The 20,086-nt window shown below is 33.0% G+C and overlaps 3 protein-coding genes across 6 annotated transcripts in view; 1 reads left to right on the forward strand and 2 right to left on the reverse strand.

The window, feature by feature from the left end:
* Window positions 1-148: 148 nt before the first annotated feature.
* On the reverse strand, window positions 149-5,329 carry LOC106161485 (nudC domain-containing protein 3). 2 transcript variants are annotated; one of them, XM_013538442.2, is made up of 8 exons: window positions 5,192-5,329; window positions 4,096-4,177; window positions 3,740-3,854; window positions 3,063-3,249; window positions 2,527-2,629; window positions 1,892-2,068; window positions 1,285-1,473; window positions 149-771 (listed from the first exon to the last, which is right to left on the reverse strand). In XM_013538442.2, exons 1-8 carry the CDS (start codon window positions 5,293-5,295, stop codon window positions 655-657), a joined length of 1,074 nt encoding a protein of 357 aa, XP_013393896.1. In that variant the 5' UTR covers window positions 5,296-5,329; the 3' UTR covers window positions 149-654. The 2 variants fall into 2 exon arrangements, with proteins under 2 accessions (XP_013393896.1, XP_086862644.1); XM_087006518.1 differs by having other exon boundaries at window positions 703-1,050.
* The window catches only part of LOC106169946 (GPI inositol-deacylase), a 20,013-nt gene continuing 5,241 nt past the window's right edge, over window positions 5,315-20,086 (forward strand). The window contains exons 1-21 of the mRNA XM_013549616.3: window positions 5,315-5,486; window positions 6,015-6,082; window positions 6,289-6,309; window positions 6,935-6,999; window positions 7,614-7,702; window positions 8,050-8,092; window positions 8,429-8,520; window positions 8,866-8,962; window positions 9,272-9,429; window positions 9,635-9,667; window positions 10,026-10,078; window positions 10,338-10,404; window positions 10,732-10,905; window positions 11,261-11,329; window positions 11,739-11,788; window positions 12,160-12,223; window positions 12,666-12,740; window positions 12,968-13,214; window positions 13,733-13,802; window positions 14,106-14,253; window positions 19,803-19,896. Coding sequence (XP_013405070.2) covers window positions 5,355-5,486; window positions 6,015-6,082; window positions 6,289-6,309; window positions 6,935-6,999; window positions 7,614-7,702; window positions 8,050-8,092; window positions 8,429-8,520; window positions 8,866-8,962; window positions 9,272-9,429; window positions 9,635-9,667; window positions 10,026-10,078; window positions 10,338-10,404; window positions 10,732-10,905; window positions 11,261-11,329; window positions 11,739-11,788; window positions 12,160-12,223; window positions 12,666-12,740; window positions 12,968-13,214; window positions 13,733-13,802; window positions 14,106-14,253; window positions 19,803-19,896 — 1,909 coding nt within the window. The 5' untranslated portion in view covers window positions 5,315-5,354. The remainder of the gene's footprint in view (window positions 5,487-6,014; window positions 6,083-6,288; window positions 6,310-6,934; window positions 7,000-7,613; window positions 7,703-8,049; window positions 8,093-8,428; window positions 8,521-8,865; window positions 8,963-9,271; window positions 9,430-9,634; window positions 9,668-10,025; window positions 10,079-10,337; window positions 10,405-10,731; window positions 10,906-11,260; window positions 11,330-11,738; window positions 11,789-12,159; window positions 12,224-12,665; window positions 12,741-12,967; window positions 13,215-13,732; window positions 13,803-14,105; window positions 14,254-19,802; window positions 19,897-20,086) is intronic.
* The window catches only part of LOC147763748 (uncharacterized), a 7,047-nt gene continuing 792 nt past the window's right edge, over window positions 13,832-20,086 (reverse strand). Inside the window, exons 1-2 of one of the 3 annotated variants that reach the window (XM_087006514.1) lie at window positions 19,058-19,153; window positions 13,832-17,053 (exon numbers count right to left, since the gene is read on the reverse strand). In XM_087006514.1, the coding sequence (XP_086862640.1) occupies window positions 15,580-17,053; window positions 19,058-19,059 (1,476 nt within the window). In that variant the 5' untranslated portion in view covers window positions 19,060-19,153 and the 3' untranslated portion in view covers window positions 13,832-15,579. Of the gene's footprint in view, window positions 17,054-18,088; window positions 18,970-19,057; window positions 19,154-20,086 lie in introns of those variants that run through there. The other 2 variants (XM_087006515.1, XM_087006516.1) reach the window with 2 other exon arrangements.

A 20,086-nucleotide genomic window follows, 5' to 3' on the forward strand; every position in this document is an offset into this window, starting at 1 on the left:
AATATATTTCTAGTGGTTAAAATGAAGACATGGTTCACTCAACATTTATGGTTTTCTGCTTAGGAAAATAACAGTCACCAAAATTTATGAATTATTTTGTAAAAAGAATTAATTAATTAAAATAAAAAAGTTTGTTATAACAAAATCATTCTGAAAATTCATAACAGTTTTAATAATTCAAAGATTTATCATACAGCTTGTGTGTAAGACAAAAGTACATTCAAATACAAATAACAATTCATGTGGGCTTAGTCTGCCCCTAGAACTGCCGCTGCCAGAACAGAATTTATCCATAACAATTACTATTTCAGGGTTTACTCAAGGATAAATCTATTCATATCCAATATGTAGATAATTTCAACCATATCAACATTTTCAATGAAACTGATATTTAATTTGTCCAAAAGCAGTAAAACATTTTACACTTAATTTCCTGATAAGCATTTGGCATAAATTTAACAGACTGAACTCAGTTTTATGAATGACATTTCTCATTCTAAAACAAAAATGATTCAGGGCACCTAAAATGAAGCCCATTTAAAAATTTTAATGCACTTTGCAGTTCATTATCTCTTAGAGAGAACCTAGACTACAACAGTACAAACCAACTTATAACACATGTACAATATATGGCACACATTTCTGTTCATAATACTAGTTGTTGAATGTCATAGTGTTTCCTGAAACATTTATCTTAGATGGATCAAAAGGCTGTCCTTTGAATGGGGAACCCTCAGCATCCCATGCTTTCTTCAGCATATCATTGACTTTCTGAAAGGAGACAAAAAAGATTGTGTCACACAAGATTTGACTTTCCTTTCCTTTCCTCATTTAGTGTTTTATCATTCTCTTGCTGATGCACATAATACTAGGTTATATTTTTAGTTACAAGATGATAAACAAATTTTGGGTTCCCAAACTAAAACTACAAACACGTTAGGAACCAGTAAAAAAAAAAACTTTCAATGTTTCACAAGTCAGCTTCTTCAGAGAATGAGCGCACAGGCCTTTACCCAAGTGTCTTTGGTCCTCGTTCATTGAAGATGGTGCCTTGGAAGACAGAGAAGTAACATATGCACAACTCTAAGTTCAGATTTTGTTTTGAAGAAATTATTATTTAGACATTATTAATTAGTAAGTTTAGTAATTTTGATAAAATGTACAATGATGAACAATGACCCCTTTTTGAAAAAATTAGAAAAAAAAAACAGGCCAAATGTAATAGTCATTCTTGCAGACTAAATTTTAAACATGGACCAGCACCACTTTCTTTCCCTCTCTCACCTGTTCCTCACTGGTGGGCAGTCCCATCCTCTTTCTTTGTTCATTGTACATCATCTCTCCAACTTTGGATTGTGCTTCTTCATCTAGGTCAGTGATTGGACGAGAAGGGTCAATCTTCCGCGTGCTAATTTTGGGTTCCCCGACTAAAACTGCTTCCCACCATCTTTCTTGAACTTTTTCTAAGTTTATCTACAGGAAATTATGGAATCATAAGTAAATTTAATGCTATCTATCTCAAATTTTCAAGCATTCTTCATTCATTTATCTAAAATAGGTAAACAGGCAGTTCTTCTTTGATAATATTGAGTGAACCCAGGAAAAATTGATGATTGATAATTCTGAATTTTTAAAAAGAATGGCTACTTTACACAGACTTTTATTATATCTTAAAAACACAAATTGATCCAACTCTACAGGGACTCTCACTGAATCCAATCAAATTAACACACCTCCTCCTGTGATTGAGTAGAATACAGAAAAGCTGGTGACTATACCAGTATGTTGAAAACAAGAGGAGGGATGTTTATCCGACTGCATTCAGTGAGAGTCCCCGCAGAGTTGGATTGATCTACATAGAACTATAGTTTCATTGGGAATCAGCCCTTACATGCACATGCTGCCCTGGCACAAGTGTCCATATTGATTCCTGCTTATTTATGTCCCAAGTAAGATCTTCATTGATGACATCTACCATCATGCCATCTGGGTCTCTGAACGCCACATGGAGATGTTTTTTCTGGATGTCAACTTTTACATCTCTACCCTTTAGTATGAAATTTGGCACCTGGAAAATAAGAAATGTTGGTGGTGAAAAACTCTTAAGAACTGAACATATTGTTTTTTAATTCAACATATGGAATTAAAGTATATTCATTTACGTCTCCTCAATCTAATTCATCAATGTCACCCAATCTAAGTTGGCAAGTCTGACTATAGGTATGTAATTAAATCACATACGACACATGATTTGAACCATTCTTTTCATATGTGATTAGTAGTCAAGCTGCCAACTGTGGCCATTTTATGTATATTCTAGACATTATCTATGATCAATCCCCATTATTTTCAATGAGTTTCAGAGATTCCCAGTAATGATAGAAGCATGGTAGTGGTGTAGGGTAGTATCCAGTAGACTTTGAACCTCAGGGTGATTTTTAAAAAGATCTACACTTCTGAGGGCTGTAATGTTGGTAACCCTGACATTGAAGTAAAAACAAAAACATATTATTTCAGTAAAATTACCTTCACTCTCACATCTAAGTCTGTTATTGACTGTGTCCAACTGTACCTATCTCTGATAGCACCGTTATAACTCTCTGGGTTGGACTGGAAGATCTTCTGCATTCTGATATCATATAAAACAGAAATATTATTCTATTTGAAGGAAGTTAAGAAACAGATTGTTATATATTGATGCTCATCTAATCATATATGAGGAAATATATAACGGATCGTAAATATTGTTTCTCATCATATTTCTAAGACAGGAATTTTTTAAATGTTTAACTTTAACAAACCAATTTATTTTAGATTCCAATAAAGAACCATTCTTTGGGCTCATTCCCAATGACACTATCTTTCTACATGGATCAATCCAACTCTGCAGGGTTTCTCACTGAATGCAATCAGATTAACACGCATCTTCTTGTTTCCAACGAACTTGTATGATCACCAGCTTTTCCTTATTCTACTGAACATGAGGATCAGGGGTGTTACTCTATTCATCTGACTGCATTCAGCGAGTTGGATCAATCTAAGTACCAATGTTTTATACCCACCTTGTCTGTTCTAGATCCTCGTCTTGTTCCTCCATGTTCACATCTCCTGCTGCCTCTGCCATCTCCTCCTGGCCGTGGTCACCCTGTCCTGTGTCAACTGTCACCTCTTCTGCTACCTGTGGTAAACAGGGCTCATTTGGAGTGTCCTGGGGCTTTGGACTGGAGACCTCATCCCCATTTTGTTCTTCTGAAAAAATTATGATAAACATATATTTAATTTATAAATAATAACTTTTTTTTTCTTTTACTTGTGTTGGTATCATCCCGATCTCTTTCCCTGAAAAAGTGGCAATTCAATGAAACAACATTATTTATTGTATTCTTTATTATTCATCTGAAAACACAACAGACTATGGAAAATAAGATTTCTGTCCATCAGTTTTTGTGTGTGGGGGGGGGTACCACTTTTCATTTTTCTCTGCAAAAACAAAACAACCAACAGAAAAATAGAACTATTTGTAAAATAGAACTATGGTAGTATCAACCTCATTTTAATCTCTGACAAAACAACGATTAACTGAAAAATAAGATTTTTGTTTAACTTTGTGGTGGTATCATCCATATATGGCTTCCTTAAACCTGATTTTCAAAAACTGACAACGTTGGTTGTATTGGAAAAATTTTGAAGTTTCTCAAAAGGTCTATGTTCTATTTTTTTCCATTTTTAACTACAGTACCTGCTTCTTCTGTAATAGCCCCCATTTTTTGTTCCTTCAATCTTTGTTTGGCTTCAATCAATTTTTGTCTTTTCTCTTCATCTTTTTTTGCTTTATCTGCATATTTCTGATAGGCCTGTGAATGAAAAAATTTGTGTTAATTTTGAATAATATGAGAATGTTCTTGATATTTGACATAAAACACTACATGTTTAATTGTTTTATAAGAATTAATCAAACAAGGAAAATACTGCCTTGAGGAATAAATAAAGAAATAAGCAAATAAATACATTCATGGAATTAAAATAAAATGAATTCTGTATCATGACATTGTTCCCATTTGTAAATGAAGATGGAATAGTTTCTAATCTTTTTACCCTGAGAACGTGCTGTACAGCAATGCCTTCTGGGAAGCCTAGCTTATCTTCCTTGCTCTTCATGATCCTGTAGAAATCAGTCCTGAAACATAATAATAATAAGAATAACATATAAATAAAATACAACTCACATTATTTCAGATCTGTAATGATTATATTTCAACGCATTTCCAAAAAAGCCATATGCTACCTGTTTGGTGCCGCACATGCAAGATAAACCTTGGCCAAATACTTTTAAGTTAAAACTTCTTTAAATATGCATAGGGAAAAGTCATCTATTTTACTGCCTTGTGTCAATACTATGACTGATTTAAAACAAAATATCTGAGATGGCTAGAAACATCCCTCTATTTGGCTATAACAAATAGAATTTTGGAGTCAGTCTATTCAACCTTTATATATACAGGTACATGTATACATGTACTGTACTGTATATACCAGTAGGGTGTACAATTTGACCCCTACATTTTGCTTTTTCTGACAAAATGACAGATAAGTGCATGGCAAGATCTTAAATATCCTTCCTGGTACTTAAATGTGTTTTAACAATTTGTTTACAAATCCTCACCATATCTGGAAAGCATCAAACATTCAATAAAGTTTAATTATTGGTGTGAGAAATAACTTCCCTAAAATTATTAAGTTATAAGGAAGCAAATTCTTTATAAACACTCAAAGGTATTCTGCACAAGTGAAACTTATTCAAAACAAGTTATAAACATATCAAAATGGAAAGCAAAAGAAATGTCATTTAATTCACATTCTATCAAGTTAAATTTGATAACCATACACTAACTGTACTGGTATCTCTGACTGGTACCAGTGTTGGAGTTTTTTCTTTCCTCAGATAAAGGCCGTACTCTGTTTCATGCTTACTGCTGGCAAGCACAGAACATAGTAAGGCCCATTCTTACAGAACACTGATGCAAATTTCTATATGATGTTGGATGTGATGAATCGTTACTACTAGTACATGTTATTTTTGTTACATTTGTCATACATTCAAAACACTGTAGTAACAGTAAAAGAAGTTAACGTTATTTACAATCTTACATTTCTTGTCAATACTTTACATGCCTCTCTACGAAAGACTCACCTTCTATAAAGAAACCCCATTATAACATCAATGAAATTCGCCAAGGACCCTTCATTTTGAAGGATTCCTAGCAGCGCAGTGTCGTACTGTTCCTGCAACGCCATTTTCGTGACCTATTTATGGTGCTATATTTAGCCTGGAAGACGAAACTAGGTCAAGTACCATGGCTGAACCGCTAACCAGAGACATCCTGCTTTGGTGTGTGTTATTTGCACTTGGATTGCACGATTTTCTCACAAATTTTGAGGAAAATGGTTGTGAGATGACGTATATGTTCCAGTACCCGCAATATACGGTATGTTTGCTGTGATTTTTTCACAATATTACGTCTGCAAATCTGCTTCAGGGTCAGTCGACTTCTGTCCCATGGCCATGCATTTATCAATCAATGGCTAGACATGTCCTAGATTTTGACCTTCAGTGCCAATGTATCTGAAAATTATAACATTGTGCAGTGAGCTTATAATATGACTATCAACATCTTGCCGTCGTTGTTTTCCCTGTTCGTTTCTTTTTAGAGGGGATGTAAAATTTATTTTTTTATAAAATCAAGTGAGAACATACATGTACAGTTAATTCATACTAGGCTAGCTATGATAATTTACAGGTCATCTGATGCAATGGTGATATTGGCACATATATTTCCAGTAGCTTTATGTTTAATCATAAACTTACAAGTACTATTTAAAACTGATCATAATCATATCATGTGAAATAATCAGCTTTTCACTTTTTTTTTTTTACCTCAGTGTTGTTGTTTCCTGCAGATGTCATTATTCAATATATTTACTTCATTAATAATTTAATTGCTATCACCTTTCAGAAAATCAACCTCAAAAAGAATGTTAAAGAAAAATTCCCGAGATATGATTTGTACATATATGGCGAAGGGTAAGTATAAAATTGTAATTTTAAGTGCCGTTTTTTGTTACATACATTGTTTCAACTCAATGTAATACCATTTTCTTCAAATAGGTTAAGTGTTCACCAATAACAACTTTTCAATAAATAAGAATGATATTGATTTTTAATTAGATTCGATGTTTTCTTGTTTTTATTGAAATATCCTTGTTTATATTTCATTTCATACATTTCAGTGAATATGCAGTGAAACTAAGGTAAATGTTGTTTATTTGACAATAATGTTAGTTTTTTTTTCATTTTAAATCACTTTATTTTCCTTTTCAAATAGCCTGTAATAGTTAATGTGTCATAGGCATGTGAGACAAAATTCTTTCTGGTGCAAATTCTGTAAAATATTAATAAATTAGCATTTTCAGTAATGAAAGATAAATATTGAAGTATTGCCCACCATATTCATATATTCTTATAATTTTCTGAGGTAGCGTGATAAATGGAACGATTTTCTTGAATCTCACAGGTGAATAAAAAGAATTTGTATTGAGTCAAACCTGGTTCGGGCCAGAAACATTGCCATGTAGAAAGTGGTGTGAACTCACAGACACATTGAGCTGTTTCTCTATTTTTACATTTTCATTACTTACTTCTTTTGCTTGTAAACATACAGCCATACACATATGGAGGTTTAAAAATAAAAAGCTGCAATTGAAGCTCAGGCACGCAAAAAGTAAAATTCATTAAAATTTATAGGGGTTAAGTTTTTGTGACATATCGGTACGTACATAGATATGAAGTTTGATGAATTTTTTTATCCACCTAATATGTCATGCTTCTGGAATTATGATAATTATAATGTGTATAAATATTCTGTTCCATTTAAAGGAGTCTGAAGTTGACTGGAATCCCAGTGTTGTTTATACCTGGCAATGCTGGCAGCTATAAACAAGGTATTTGTTCATGTGCGGGTTTATGTCTCAGCCTTTATTATCCTGACGCTTGGCTGACAGGGTTAATTTAATTTAATTTAATTTGATTAAAAGCATTGGACTGATAAAAGAGAATAAGGATTTAGAACTTTTATGACACTGATAATTATTATTTAACAACATACTCAGGATAGGTTATGTTACAGTATGCATAATTTGTAGATCTACTGGTATTGTTTGACATGTAATTAACAATATGGTTGATGTTAAACATGGGATCCACAATGAATAATTGCCTAGAATATATGAAATACACAGTGTTGGCACCCTGGATACTTATTGCAAAAAGAAAACATATAACATAAATAATGCAGACTACACATAACTCATCACCTTATAACTTGAATTATCATTTATCTGAAATAAACTTTACAGTACCAACTTTTTCTTTGGTAACATTGTAGCGAAATTTTATTTGAAATTGAATCTTTGCATAAACTTGACAATGTTTCCAGTTCCAAGGTCCATGTTATGTGATTACTACTAATACTATATACATTATGTGTATCTGACCATGAGGATATAAAATATAATATATTCTTGTACTTTTTTAGTGCCAAATTTTTCTGTTTTAGTGAGGTCCTTGGCATCAGTTGCATTGCAGAAGTCCAACACTAGGAAAGACAACATCCACTTCAACTACTTCTCAGTTGATTTAAATGAGGTGGGTACTTCTTGCTTGTACACAACTTAATATATGTGCTCACATAAGGTTGACAAGTCATTAAGCTAAGTATTTGGATAATTGTAACCAAAAACAGAATTTAGAGAAAAGTCATTGGTATTTTCTGTAAATCTCATTGTAATATATTTTTTTAAATTTTAAGCCAATTTAGATTTTGTTCAGCAGTTTGCTAAAGCTCAGTATATGCTAGAGTGTAGGATTGCTCGACTGTAAGTTGTAGGCTACAACAAAAGTCATTTTTAGTATTTAATATTTTTTATCTGGGAAATATTTTTTTTTTAATTTGAATATACATAACCATTCATTATGCAAATTTTCTGTTCCAGGAAATGTCTGGAATATATGGGGGAGTTCTTCAAGACCAAACAGGTGAGAACAATGTATTGGACCCAGTTTCACACATAATTTTAAAACTAAAAAACTTGAGTTCATTTGTTGAATAGACCCTGGTGTTGTATGGTGTAATTCAAATATGTATGTTACATGGCATTTTTGCTCTTTATTTAATGCTCAGTCACCGAGATCTGTTTGAAAATCAAATTCTCTTTATACATATTTACTACATATTTATTTCACTGTGGTAACATTACATCTATGAACAGAGTTTGACATCACTCAATATTGTGCTGTTACCTTAGATTTATAATACATGTATGTTATAGGGTTATGCAATCTGTAAGAGAAATAAAACCTCTTTCATTTCAGAATTTGTTCACGAATGTATAAAGGCCATACTGAAACTGTACAAGTCCTCAACTCATATACCTGATAGTGTTGTTGTAGTGGGCCATTCTATGGTAAGGGATTTTTGCTTTTTTTCATGTCCTGATTCTTGTTCAAAATTACTTTCCTTTTGTCACAGATAAGTCTACAGCACAACTCTCTCTCTTTTCTATCATATAATTATTCAAAGATTATCATATCGGTAATAAAATTTAAATAAATTTGTAGGGTATACTGTTTAGGAAAATTTGGAAAATTAAAATGGTAATTTTGAAGAACATCGGGATACATAAATTTTATTTGTTTGGGAAGAATGCTATAATATTTCTTTATTTCTAATTTTATAAAAATACCAATGGAATTCATCTTTAGTTCATCTTTGAAGAAATACAACAATTTCTATTTATATGTATTTTTAGGGAGGAATGGTCGCCAGAGGTTTGTTTACTCTACCTGGCTTTGATCCCAAACTGGTTCATTTGATCATCACCCAGGCAACGCCACATAGGAGCCCAGGTAAAATATTTAAGATGTACTGATGACTCTAGTCTTCTATTTATTTGCCATGAGTGATTAAAAAGGTTTAACATTTTGCTGTCTTATTGTATGTTAAGTGCATTATACAATTCCTAAACTATAATGTCATATTTCATTTAATGATTTCATGTAATAACCCTTTATCAAATTTAATTGTTTTCTGTTCGCAAGGAGGACAATTTCTCTCTTCATTCTTTCTTTTTGAAATACTTCGTTAAAGTTTTGTTAAAATTGCTTAATACTCATATTTTATATGATTTATGTTGATGATTATTTTATTTTTACCAGTGATAGATATAGATATACGCCAGAGTGAGTTTTATGACAGAGTGAATGGATACTGGCGGGATAATATGAATGGCAGTTTGAAGGATGTGACAGTCTTCTCCACTGGGGGTGGATACAGGGATATCCTAGTCAGGAATAGACTCACTAGTTTAGATGGAGTAAGACATTTACATTAAGCAAACGTGGTCCATGCTGTTAATCACAAGAACATATTCAAGTCAAAGCATATTGTCTAGTACATGAAAAATTTCCTAGTGATACCATGTAATATTTAATAAAGTGCATGAAGGATTATTTTGTAATTGATTTGTAATTTGTTTATAATAGACAAAATTAATATATTTGCTTTTCCTATTTTTGCAGATTATTCCAGAGGAAAGGAGCATCAGTTCCCAGGTAAGAAAACCTCATTGTTCTGTCAGAAGTGAGATGGTGTTTTAAGTTTGAGATGCTTTTAGAAATTTAATTCCTTTGATTGAAAGGGATGATATTTTTGTTGTTAGATATGCTTTGGCACATTTTTTTTTGCATGTACTAGGTTATTTGTTCTTTTATTATCTTGTTTTAGATATCTGATTCTTTTTTCTTAGTTATTTTATTTTATATCACTGCATTAGCATACAGACACAGGTTGGCAGTACAAAAAATTATTGAAATTACCAAATCAAAGTACATTTGTAATGCAGCATAAGGTGACACAGTCTGTGTGAGAAATGAAGTTTGTATCACTAAAGCTTTGTGGTGTTTATTGCAGACCATGTCAGTGCCTAAAGCCTGGGTGTCAACAGATCATCTGTGCATTGTGTGGTTTGTATTTGTTTCAGTTTTGTTGGAATTTTCACAAACAGAAAAAAGAAAGTATTGTTATTTTGTTTTTGATGAAACATTTATTATTGGATATAGTGTAAAAGTAGTGCTCATCTGATATGTAATCATTTTTGTAAGCCTTGAATTTCATTTTGATTTTTCTCAGATTTGTAAATTGGAAACTGATTAAATAATTAATAAATTAATGAAAAAATGAATAAATTAATGTATTTATTTATTTATTTGTTGTTTTCTGTAGGTGCAAGCAGACGGTATTGGTCACCAAGAGAGCCATGTTTGATGTCATTGATACCAAGAAAAGACAGGTATACACACTTAAAATTATACATCTTTAGATAATACAGATACACTATCAAAAGCAACAGTGACAGAAAAATTTCACAAAACAAAGAACAAAATAGAACCTAATTGGTTTCACCACTCTCGTCATTAGTTCATACATGTACCTGCTCGAAATGAATGAACTATTAGTCAAGTAGAAGAAATATCTAGATGTCACAGTGTAAGCTGCATGCCTAAGTCAAATTTTAATTGTGTTTTTCATTAATTTTTTAACCAAATTATTTCCATCATCATTATTGCCTTGCTTGGTATTCATACCTTTGTATTTGTTTTGGTATGTCTGGTATCAGATAACCAGAGATGTTGACCACAAGGTGGCAGTGTTTAGGCACCATTTTGTGCACCACTCTGGCACCAAGAAGAGCCCTGGTGTGGCCACTGCTGCCAGCACCACAGTCAAACTGAATACAAAGACCAAGTGGGAGGTCAAGAAGCAGAAATCCTGGAACTTTTTCAGGGATATTGTAAGTATAATAGATTAAAAACAGATATAAAGAATGATAAATGTGGTAGTGTTTAAAATCAGGAAAGCGTAACCCCATTTACATGTACATACATTATTAAACTGCCAGACTATAGTTTTCAAATAAATTATCAAATCCAATAGGTCTGTGATCCTAAAATCATGTGTAGTTTCCTTTAATGCTTTATAAAGACTGGGAAAAGAAATTTGTGTAGAAATGTAAACTGTAAGAAAAATGAAATATGCTTTTAATCTTGTGGTTAATGCTCTGTTATATGTTATGAAGCTTTTAATATGACTCTTCAAGACATATTTATACTGTTTCTTATAATTCTTCTCTTTTTCTCTCTTTTTAGAGCAAGTCAACCAGATATCTAGTTGTTCCTGTTCAGAAAGAAAAATCATTTGTAGCTGTCAGTAATGTGGTAGGTGAACTGGAACAATATTACCGAGTCCGTAAATTTCATAGACAGACTGGTTTGAGAGGAAACTAAACTTATTTTCAGTTAATAAAAGAAATTCTCAAAACTGGACGTTTTGATTATTTTAATTAATGAAAATGAACATAAATTTTGATGTAAATTTATCTGTGTTGTCTTTTGATTATATTATAAGCTTAAAGTTTTTAAATATGTACACTATCTTGAGCTGTAACTCACAAAACTTTGGATCACTATGTAACTTCCCTCATTTTGTGTTATAATGAGACTGAACACTTTTCACTAATGTCTCAGTGATATTGCTGTCCCATGTATGTGTGACAATTGGACTTGAATTGTTGATTTTTTATGTGTTGTTGAAGTTTGTGAGTATATGACTTGAGTGTCTTTGTAGGATTTGGAAGACTGGATTATTGGTTGTACAGCAGATGCAAATGGCAGTTGGTAAATACAGATATAATATTTCACTTCCTTGCCTCATATTTAATATAACCCCCTTTATTGGTGTCTTGCATGGGATATTGTAATGTGTACAGTTTATAAGTGGAAAGCAAATGCTTTGAAGTAAGATAGATTATAACAGTTTTAATGTATTCTAGTTGGTTCAGTGGTGAAAGATCCTGCAGTGATATTGCTACAGGTATAGCTGTAGTTGCACACAAAGGACCCCCACTTTAGGTCAGTCACATAAGATTTTCATACTAGTTGGGACTAGATGTAAAAATATGATGATGATGTCATATAATGAGCAGAAAATCAAAATGAGCATCTGGTCTTTTAAAAAAATATTATTATTATTATTTATTTCTTTTTAGTTCTGAAGGCATCAGCCTGGCATCAAAGGGTTCATTGATTCCACCCATGAAATCGGGGAAGAAGGTAATGGTTGTGATTTTTTTATGAAAAGATATAAAATATCAGTATTTGATTGAAGAATTTAATCAAAACAAAAGAGTGGGGTCTTATGCATCTTGCTAATGAGTATTTTATCTGACTTGTGACACAGTTCACAATAGATATCGATCGATGGCATTCCTGTATACAACATGTACACCACAATTGGGTCTTTTGTTATCATTATCTGCCTTGGTATAAAATGCAATATCATCTCATTTTGAGGAATTTCATTGACCGTGATGACATAAAACTACGTGTATGTGAAAATAATCCTCAGTTGTTTTGATACGTATTGCATCTGTTTGAATTTAATTTGATTGCCTTAGAAGTATTTGCCCACAATTATTTGACCCACTCAGGCTATAGTATATGTTTTTTTTTATTTGCTTTTGTCAAACAGTATTTTTCAAATATATTTTAACAGATGATATTACTGAAACCAGAAAATATTGAAGGGTTTTCTCACCTGATATTGGTAGTACCAAAAGACCAGACATTGGTAAGTTAGTCATCTGCTCTTTAGATGTTCAGTAAGGTTTCCTATGTGTTAGAATTTTAAATATAAAATAACCATCATATTCAAAAATCAAAAGAACAGCAAGTTTGTATTACACATGCTTTTTTCCATTCATTTTAACGTAATTAATTTAATAGATTACCAAAACAGAACTATAATTGATATGCTTCTTATTTCTTGGCTTTAACCTTATTTAAAATTACTTGCAGGCTGAAATAACTGCAGAATTGTACAACCCTGAAGAAAGAAACATTGCATTCGAGCCACCACCATTTTTCCAAAGAGTACTCAAATTGCTAAAAGGTTTTCCAAAAAGCATTATGGAATCTGAACCGTTTTTGGAGTCTACGACCCCAGGAGCTGTGTTTTATAATGTCAGTCTCCCCAGTCTCTCTATGGTATGGCAGGCTTACGCTGCACAACTTCTGACCATCAACTGTGAGAAGACAGAGTCAGGTAATGGATTAGTTTTAAAAATCAAACTAATTTAAAGGTAAATGTTGGTTTAAAAACCTGAGATCTTTAATAGATATTAAAGTGGGGGTCAACAGTAAGGGGAAGCTGATGTGGGTCATTTTCAGGTACATGTTGCCATATTTATAGATTCTTTGGTCTTTTTTTAACTGAGGAGGGAAACTTCTTTGTAAGAAGTGAAAGCTAATACTTGGGCGTGTAGGAAGCAGACTTAGCTCCCTTTTATTGCTCTCTTTTTTTTCAGCGAACAAAAAAGAAATTAAAAAAAATTCAGAATTATTTTTGGCAGTAAAAAATATTCAGATTTTTCTTCAATTTTTATTTTGTTTTTGTAAAGAAGAAAAGAATCACAAATTTTGGGTTCGAACATTGGAACTATGATATTAATATGAAATTCAAACATAAATTGTTAATTAATGAAGTCATATTATCATATTTACAAAAATTAATGTTTCAGAACTCCCACTTTTTCTCATAATCAAACCAATTTAAACTTCTAGGTAATTTTAGGAGTAATTTAATGATGTACAATGAACCCTGGAGCCAGGAAAGAACATATGCATTTAGCAGGTAAATAACAGAATACAGTATATGATAAAAATATATTATCTGTTTTATTCTTATAATATACATAAATGTATAAATATGCAGCTATTTCAAGACTGATATTTTGGTCAAAAATTTAGTAACAAATATTCTTTTGTGCCGTCTTTGCTTTTCTATTTAATCTTTTGAAAAAGGAATGTATATTTTAATATGCATTTAAATGTGTAAAATTATAATATACAAGAAAAGTAGAAATGATACAAGACGTACTCATAGTTTTATAAAATAGTTGTTGGTATTCATATCACGTTACATTTTATCCTAAAGCCTTGGGCAGACAGGAAATCTCTCCTTGAAGTTGCATGCTGGGATGCCAGACGATTCCAGGGATGCTGCAGAGTTCTACATCTTGTTACACCCAGGGTGTACTTATAAAGTACAGATAGCTGTGGCTTACAAGGAATTATTTGGCCAGGTAAGTTGAATTCTAAAACTTTTTACCAGGAAACAGCCTTTGTGTTTTAATCTTCAGCCCACTGGTTAGTCACTCTGACTAGTGAGCCCAAGAAAACTATTAGACAATTAGTCCAAATCTAAAACAAACTTTAATAGGTCCAGAGATGACATCTCTGAATAATTAAAAATTATTTCAGAATAATTGCAGAAATTTTTACTCGTTCAGTTGAATTCGTAACTTTGAAAAGTTATCTTTTTACTAGTCTGGTACTAAATTTAGTAGTCAGTTGCTTTAGGTTGGCCAGTGGCAAACATCCCAGGTGCATAGGGATATACAATATTATAATTGACTTTTTGGTGTTTGACTACAACAACTACAGTTTAAAAAGGAATGGAATCTCTTTTATGTAATAATTGTATATCATAAATCTATATTTCCATTTATGTCACAGAAGATTTGTTTTTGATCTCTTCCTTTGTTCACCAATACATAAATGACAATTGATTTTTTCTGACTTTCACCCTGAATTGATCATATCGGTATATTATTGCACAATAACATTGTTCCTGACTAAACATGTTATTCTGAATTTCTTTTTTAAAGTAGTCATTCTTAGTGGATATTCAGAATAAAGAACACTCATTACAGCTGCAATATAAATTGCATGCACTTTGTTAACTGAAAAGTGATTTCTTCAATAACAGATAACATTTAGAAGAAAATGTGACTGCTGAACAGTCATGTTATATTTTAGTCAGGTATGAATTGCATAGCCCGTCGTTGAAATTAAGTGACATCTATAACTTTGACTAATACATTTTTGATAAATATCAGTATTGAGCAAACAATTATACAATTGCACAGTGTCGTTTGTAATATTAATAGCCAAGTAAATCATTGCAGTAGACACATATTTTTGCTCTTTTTATGTGCCAAGACCACTATGTTCTCCTCAAATTTAAGTAGCAAGGCCTTTCTCCTCCTCAAAGAAGTCTCTTCAAGCCAATTGCATGTAGACCAAAAAAATAATTGTCAGCAATTTGTTACTTGTAATCTGAGCCTTACTGTAAAGAGAACAGTATCGTGGTACATGGAAACAACATTATTGAACTCTCCAGGTCATTCATCTAACTTGCCTCACTATTGTCATACTGTTTGATTTTCAGATTAACCCTGTAGTAACATTGAAGGAATTTGCATTGGGGTTTAAATCCTAAAGATAAATTTAAAATACCACTTCATGATAATCCCCTAGGATAAAATTCTTCAGTTGTGTATATAGTACAGCATGGTCCTCAATGGCTGTCTTTGATTCAATTTTTCGAAAGACATATGTAAAAAAATCTAGTTTTGCATTGACTCCTCATTATCTAGTGTGTCTATCTCACTTTGTAAATCCAAAAGAGTTTCCAAAAATTGCTTTTTGACTGGACCTTTTTTGTTGGTCATAACTGATGAGCTGTCTTTTGTTTTTTTACTGTCAGATGTTGCTGGTCTCACTTTGAAGGTAATTCCTGATTGGTCTGATCTGTTCGAAGAAATACTTCCTGCCGAACTTGGTCTTCTTCGCGTTTTGCCAGCAGACACACCATCTTTGTCCTTTGATAATGTTTTGTTGATGATTGCACTTTCTATATAAGCATGCAGCTCAGCATTTCTCTTTTTAAACCCTTCAGATTCTTCTTTGAATTGACATTTTTTCGAGGCAAATTTTTCATATTTGAAAAGTCCTCTCTTTGCAGTGTTATGTACAATATCATGACTGCTAAGTAAGTTTTGAAATGCCTTTTCCACTGCTGCATTATTGCAAGTGTCTACAGCATGGGTTGGCTCGGTTACTGTAGAAATTTGTCTTGAAATGGCACTGGAAATGCCAGATTTGCCACTGCCCTGTCGTAGAGTGTGATCGCTGTGTCCACCAATGCTAAAGCTTGTACTTACAGTACCCACACTTTGCGGTCTTGAATTGCTGCTGCCTTGGTGAAAATATTTCAACCCGGGAGAAGTACCTGCACGTTTTCCACTATCTCCTCTACGTCTGCTGGCAGGATGAGCGCTGAGAACTCTTCTGGGTGATTTTCTGTGCGACATCCGACAGTCGTCAATAGAGGTCACGTGAAGAAGAGAGTTTGAATGAGACCTCATACTTTTTTGAGTTTTTGTTTTAACCTCTATCTCGGAGTCACTTGAGGAAACGTCCTCTGCTGGAAAACCACTGTCTGGCCTCTGCAACCTGATGTCGTACTCAATCTCATTTCTGGTGGGAGATCTTTTTCTCTTGAAACCATTTTCTACACTCTGCCTCATATCTGTGTAATGAAGAGACACATCAGCAAGTCTGTTTTTTAAGGCCTCCAGCTGTTTGTTCGACCCAAGTCTCTTTGGCCAGGTAGAGCTTTTAAACCTGGTAACTGAGCTAGTGGGGACAAAAGTTGAAGCTTGGCTGGCATTTGTAGGGCAAGGAGTGGGAGGGGGGATATCCTTGAGAAACACAAGCTTCTCTTGCTTGGCTTGACAGTTGTGGCAGTGTAGTCTCTTTGGATGCAGGGGAGATTCCACGTCCTGTCTCCAGGTGTCGATTTCCAAGACTCTAGCAGCACTCAAGCGACCTGCGTTGTATTCGGGGGCACAGGTTTCCAGCAATTTACTCCTGTAAGTTTCCTCTTTTTGTACAATGTTGCTGTGAAATTTGACGTTTTTCTCCTTGGCGATTCCTCTCATTGGAGTTAGAGCGTCGTAACGGTTTGTTTTTATGGCCACTAGTTCCTTCGATGTTTGAGGTCTTGAAGAAATCATACTTCTTATGTCTGTGTCATCCCTGTAATGAAGAAAAACATGATTATTTTGATATTTTACAGTAAAATTTAATAAGTGTCATGAGATGATTTGTTGCTTATTTAGAATATGTTTAGTTGAGAAAAATAATATTGTCGCCCCACCTGAGGTTAGTTTTTTTTTTTATGACAAATTTGATGAAATTAAAGAAATGATAGATAAAACAGTATGCTATCAATTGTAACAGTTATAGATTTGACTCAACATTTTGATCTCTTTGAAATATGAAAAGAAATAGGTTAACTTTATATTGGCTGGATCAAAAGGTATCCTAACATAATATGTAAGAGCATACTGGTTATGTGAGTTGTTTTGACTTAACAGTTTGATTCATCATTTCCCTGTCTTTTGGCAAAGCACACACTTTATTTGCAATAGTAATATTGGTTTGTTGTGACAACAATATTTGATAAACATGAACTTTATTTATTGAGTTTATCATTTATCTTGTAGACTGTTTACTGACAGGTTGTGGTCTTTTCAAACTGGCGTGATTTAAGTCATTCATAGTTACATAAAATATATCTTGTTTTGAAAAAGAATGGAAAATCATGTCATCTTACATGAGATATTATCTAACCAGCATATGGAGATAAAATTACCTAGTAGTCACAGAAGATTTCAGGGGTGCTACCAGTTTTGTACGTATGCTTACATTAAACTCCACCTTTTTCTTTTCTTTGCACGGCATACATGTATGACAGCCTGTTTCATTTTGTTTTGCCTAACACTAAAATTTTTGTATCCATATATGTTTATATGTTTATATGTTTATTTCACTGTAACATATATACACAGTAGTTATATGAGTTCAGGCAAAATTCATGCATTAAAAACATTTTTGTTGAGTAATTAGACAGATGAAGGGAAATATGGCATGGTTTGTGTTTTTTCCTCAGCCATTTGGTTTCAGTAGGGGATTAAGTAGCTTTAACACTTTCAATTATGCATTATTTTCATAGCTAGAGAACACTTCACTTACTCCAGTTACAAAAATGAATCAATGAAAGATACTCACATTTAACTGGTATTGTCCAAAAAACTCACTGTGATTTTAAGGTTGAAAAACCCTGGCTGGTGATCTGACATTCTTACATTTTCTGTTGTAAAGATACCAAGAGTCAAATCTGTAGAAAAATGACACCCAACAAAACTTTGTGCTTCATCTCTGTGCCTATCGACCCAGAGGAGTAGCTAAGGAAAACACCTTGAGAGTGGGTTTTCTAAGATCAATCAATCCATATCATTGCATTGTCCAGTCTATTTGTAGTGAAAATACAACTGAATAGTGCAGTCAATTTGTAAAGTGTAAATACCCCCCATTAAATGCATTAAGCATTTGTGTGCAACTGTTTATGGTTGGCCAACTGTGTGTCTGTGTTTGCCCAGATCAGTTTGATTTCTACAAGGAGTAAAGGTTTTTAATAATAAATTCAATGGTGGTTAGTAATCACTGGAAATAAGGTAGATTGACATTGCTGTGTCAAGAGTTCCTCATTTTTTTCACCTCTGTTTTCTCTTCTAGTTTGACTTGGGTTACCTTTAAACGTCATTTCCATGGAATGAAGGGATTATATTAACACAGCATTTCATTAGTCTCATTGATGCTGGCTGTACATGCAATATTATTCAAGCTGTTTTTTTTTCTCCTTTTTAGCATCTGTTTGTTGTATCTAACCGTTTGGCTTAAATTACCTTTAAGTAATCAGTGCTATATGGTACCCAGGGAGTAAAATTAATGCAGTATTTTGTTAGCCTCAGCTGATGCTGGTTGTACATTCAATATTATAAAAGCCGTAACTGAAGACAAAATCAAACAAATCTCTGCTGCCTGGATAATGCATTTTCACGTCAGTGAACAGAAAAGTGGCTACCACAGACAAGTGCAAATACAAAATGCCTACTACTGAGCAAATATGGTGGTTTCAAATGAAAACAAATTATCGGATTCAGTTTTGTTGTTAAATATAAGTGGTTGGCAACTCACATGCTGCGCACATCGTAGACACAAGCTCAAATCAGCTCTCTCTCCTTCCTGCCTGGGATGTCTGTTGGTCCAACTAACACTGAATTTATTTTGCACTGACGCTTATCGCAATGTCAATACAGTGTCTTCACAAGCGACCTACGAGTTTCAGATATAGTGTATCATTCTATCATTGATCGTATTGTAAACATTAATTATAAGGCCTGTTTGATTAGTAACTGACTGCTGACAGTCATATTTGCTTTTTTTTTAAAACAAACTCAATAGCTGTATTGTTGTGCTGTCTATATTGTTGGTGACAATATGGATTTTAGAATTGAATGACGTTTATTATAAATGGAACTTTTTATACAATGTTTATGATCGAGTAATTTGGCAATTTTGAATTCAGATTTTTATTGATAGTGCTACTGATTATAAGCAATTTGCAATTGGTTAGTTGAACACATTGCTATTTCTGTAAACAAAGAAAATACATCTCTTTGGAAAAATTTGTTTGCATTGTTGTTTGGGTAGAGATATTCCCTGTGTAATAACTAATAAAATCTATTTTGTAAGCCAGTACACTTCCTTGGACAGTCTGTCAAAAAGATAACTAATTAGCAGTGATTATATGAGAAGGTGCTCCACAGGACATTTTCAGTTTGCTGGGTTATGTTGATATCTTACCTGTAACATCAACGTTTATTCCTTTCAGCCTAGTGTATCAAATATCCAATTTTAAAACAAGTTCTTTTATTTTCAGTATGTGCGTTTCTATGCCCTGCTCCTCCCATCATACATTGTGGCAAATATTTTGATGGCCTTGCTATATCAACTCAAGTGCCTTGGTAAACCAGGTAGAAATTTTGTTTTTCCTAATAATTCATTTTGATTTTTTAAATTCATCATAAATTTCCTGCATTAAGTTTTATATTATATAGACACTTATTTTATCATTCTTTGCCAGTTAATAACCAATTGTAGTTTACCTGCCTGGCTGTATTATTAGATCCTTGGATATTTAAACAGGACATTTAAGCTAAAAAA

Source organism: Lingula anatina, chromosome 2 (assembly GCF_051362555.1).
Source record: "Lingula anatina isolate TDL-2025a chromosome 2, LinAna3.0, whole genome shotgun sequence".
Taxonomy (NCBI): Eukaryota; Metazoa; Brachiopoda; class Lingulata; order Lingulida; family Lingulidae; genus Lingula; species Lingula anatina.

Coding starts and splice junctions, on each gene's coding strand:
- LOC106161485 (XM_013538442.2), bottom strand. CDS start 5,295: ATGGCGTTGCAGGAACAGTACGACACTGCGCTGCTAGGAATCCTTCAA. Junction 4,178..5,191: donor ATGGGGTTTCTTTATAGAAG/GTGAGTCTTTCG, acceptor ATTATGTTTCAG/GACTGATTTCTACAGGATCA. Junction 2,069..2,526: donor ACTTAGATGTGAGAGTGAAG/GTAATTTTACTG, acceptor CTTATTTTCCAG/GTGCCAAATTTCATACTAAA.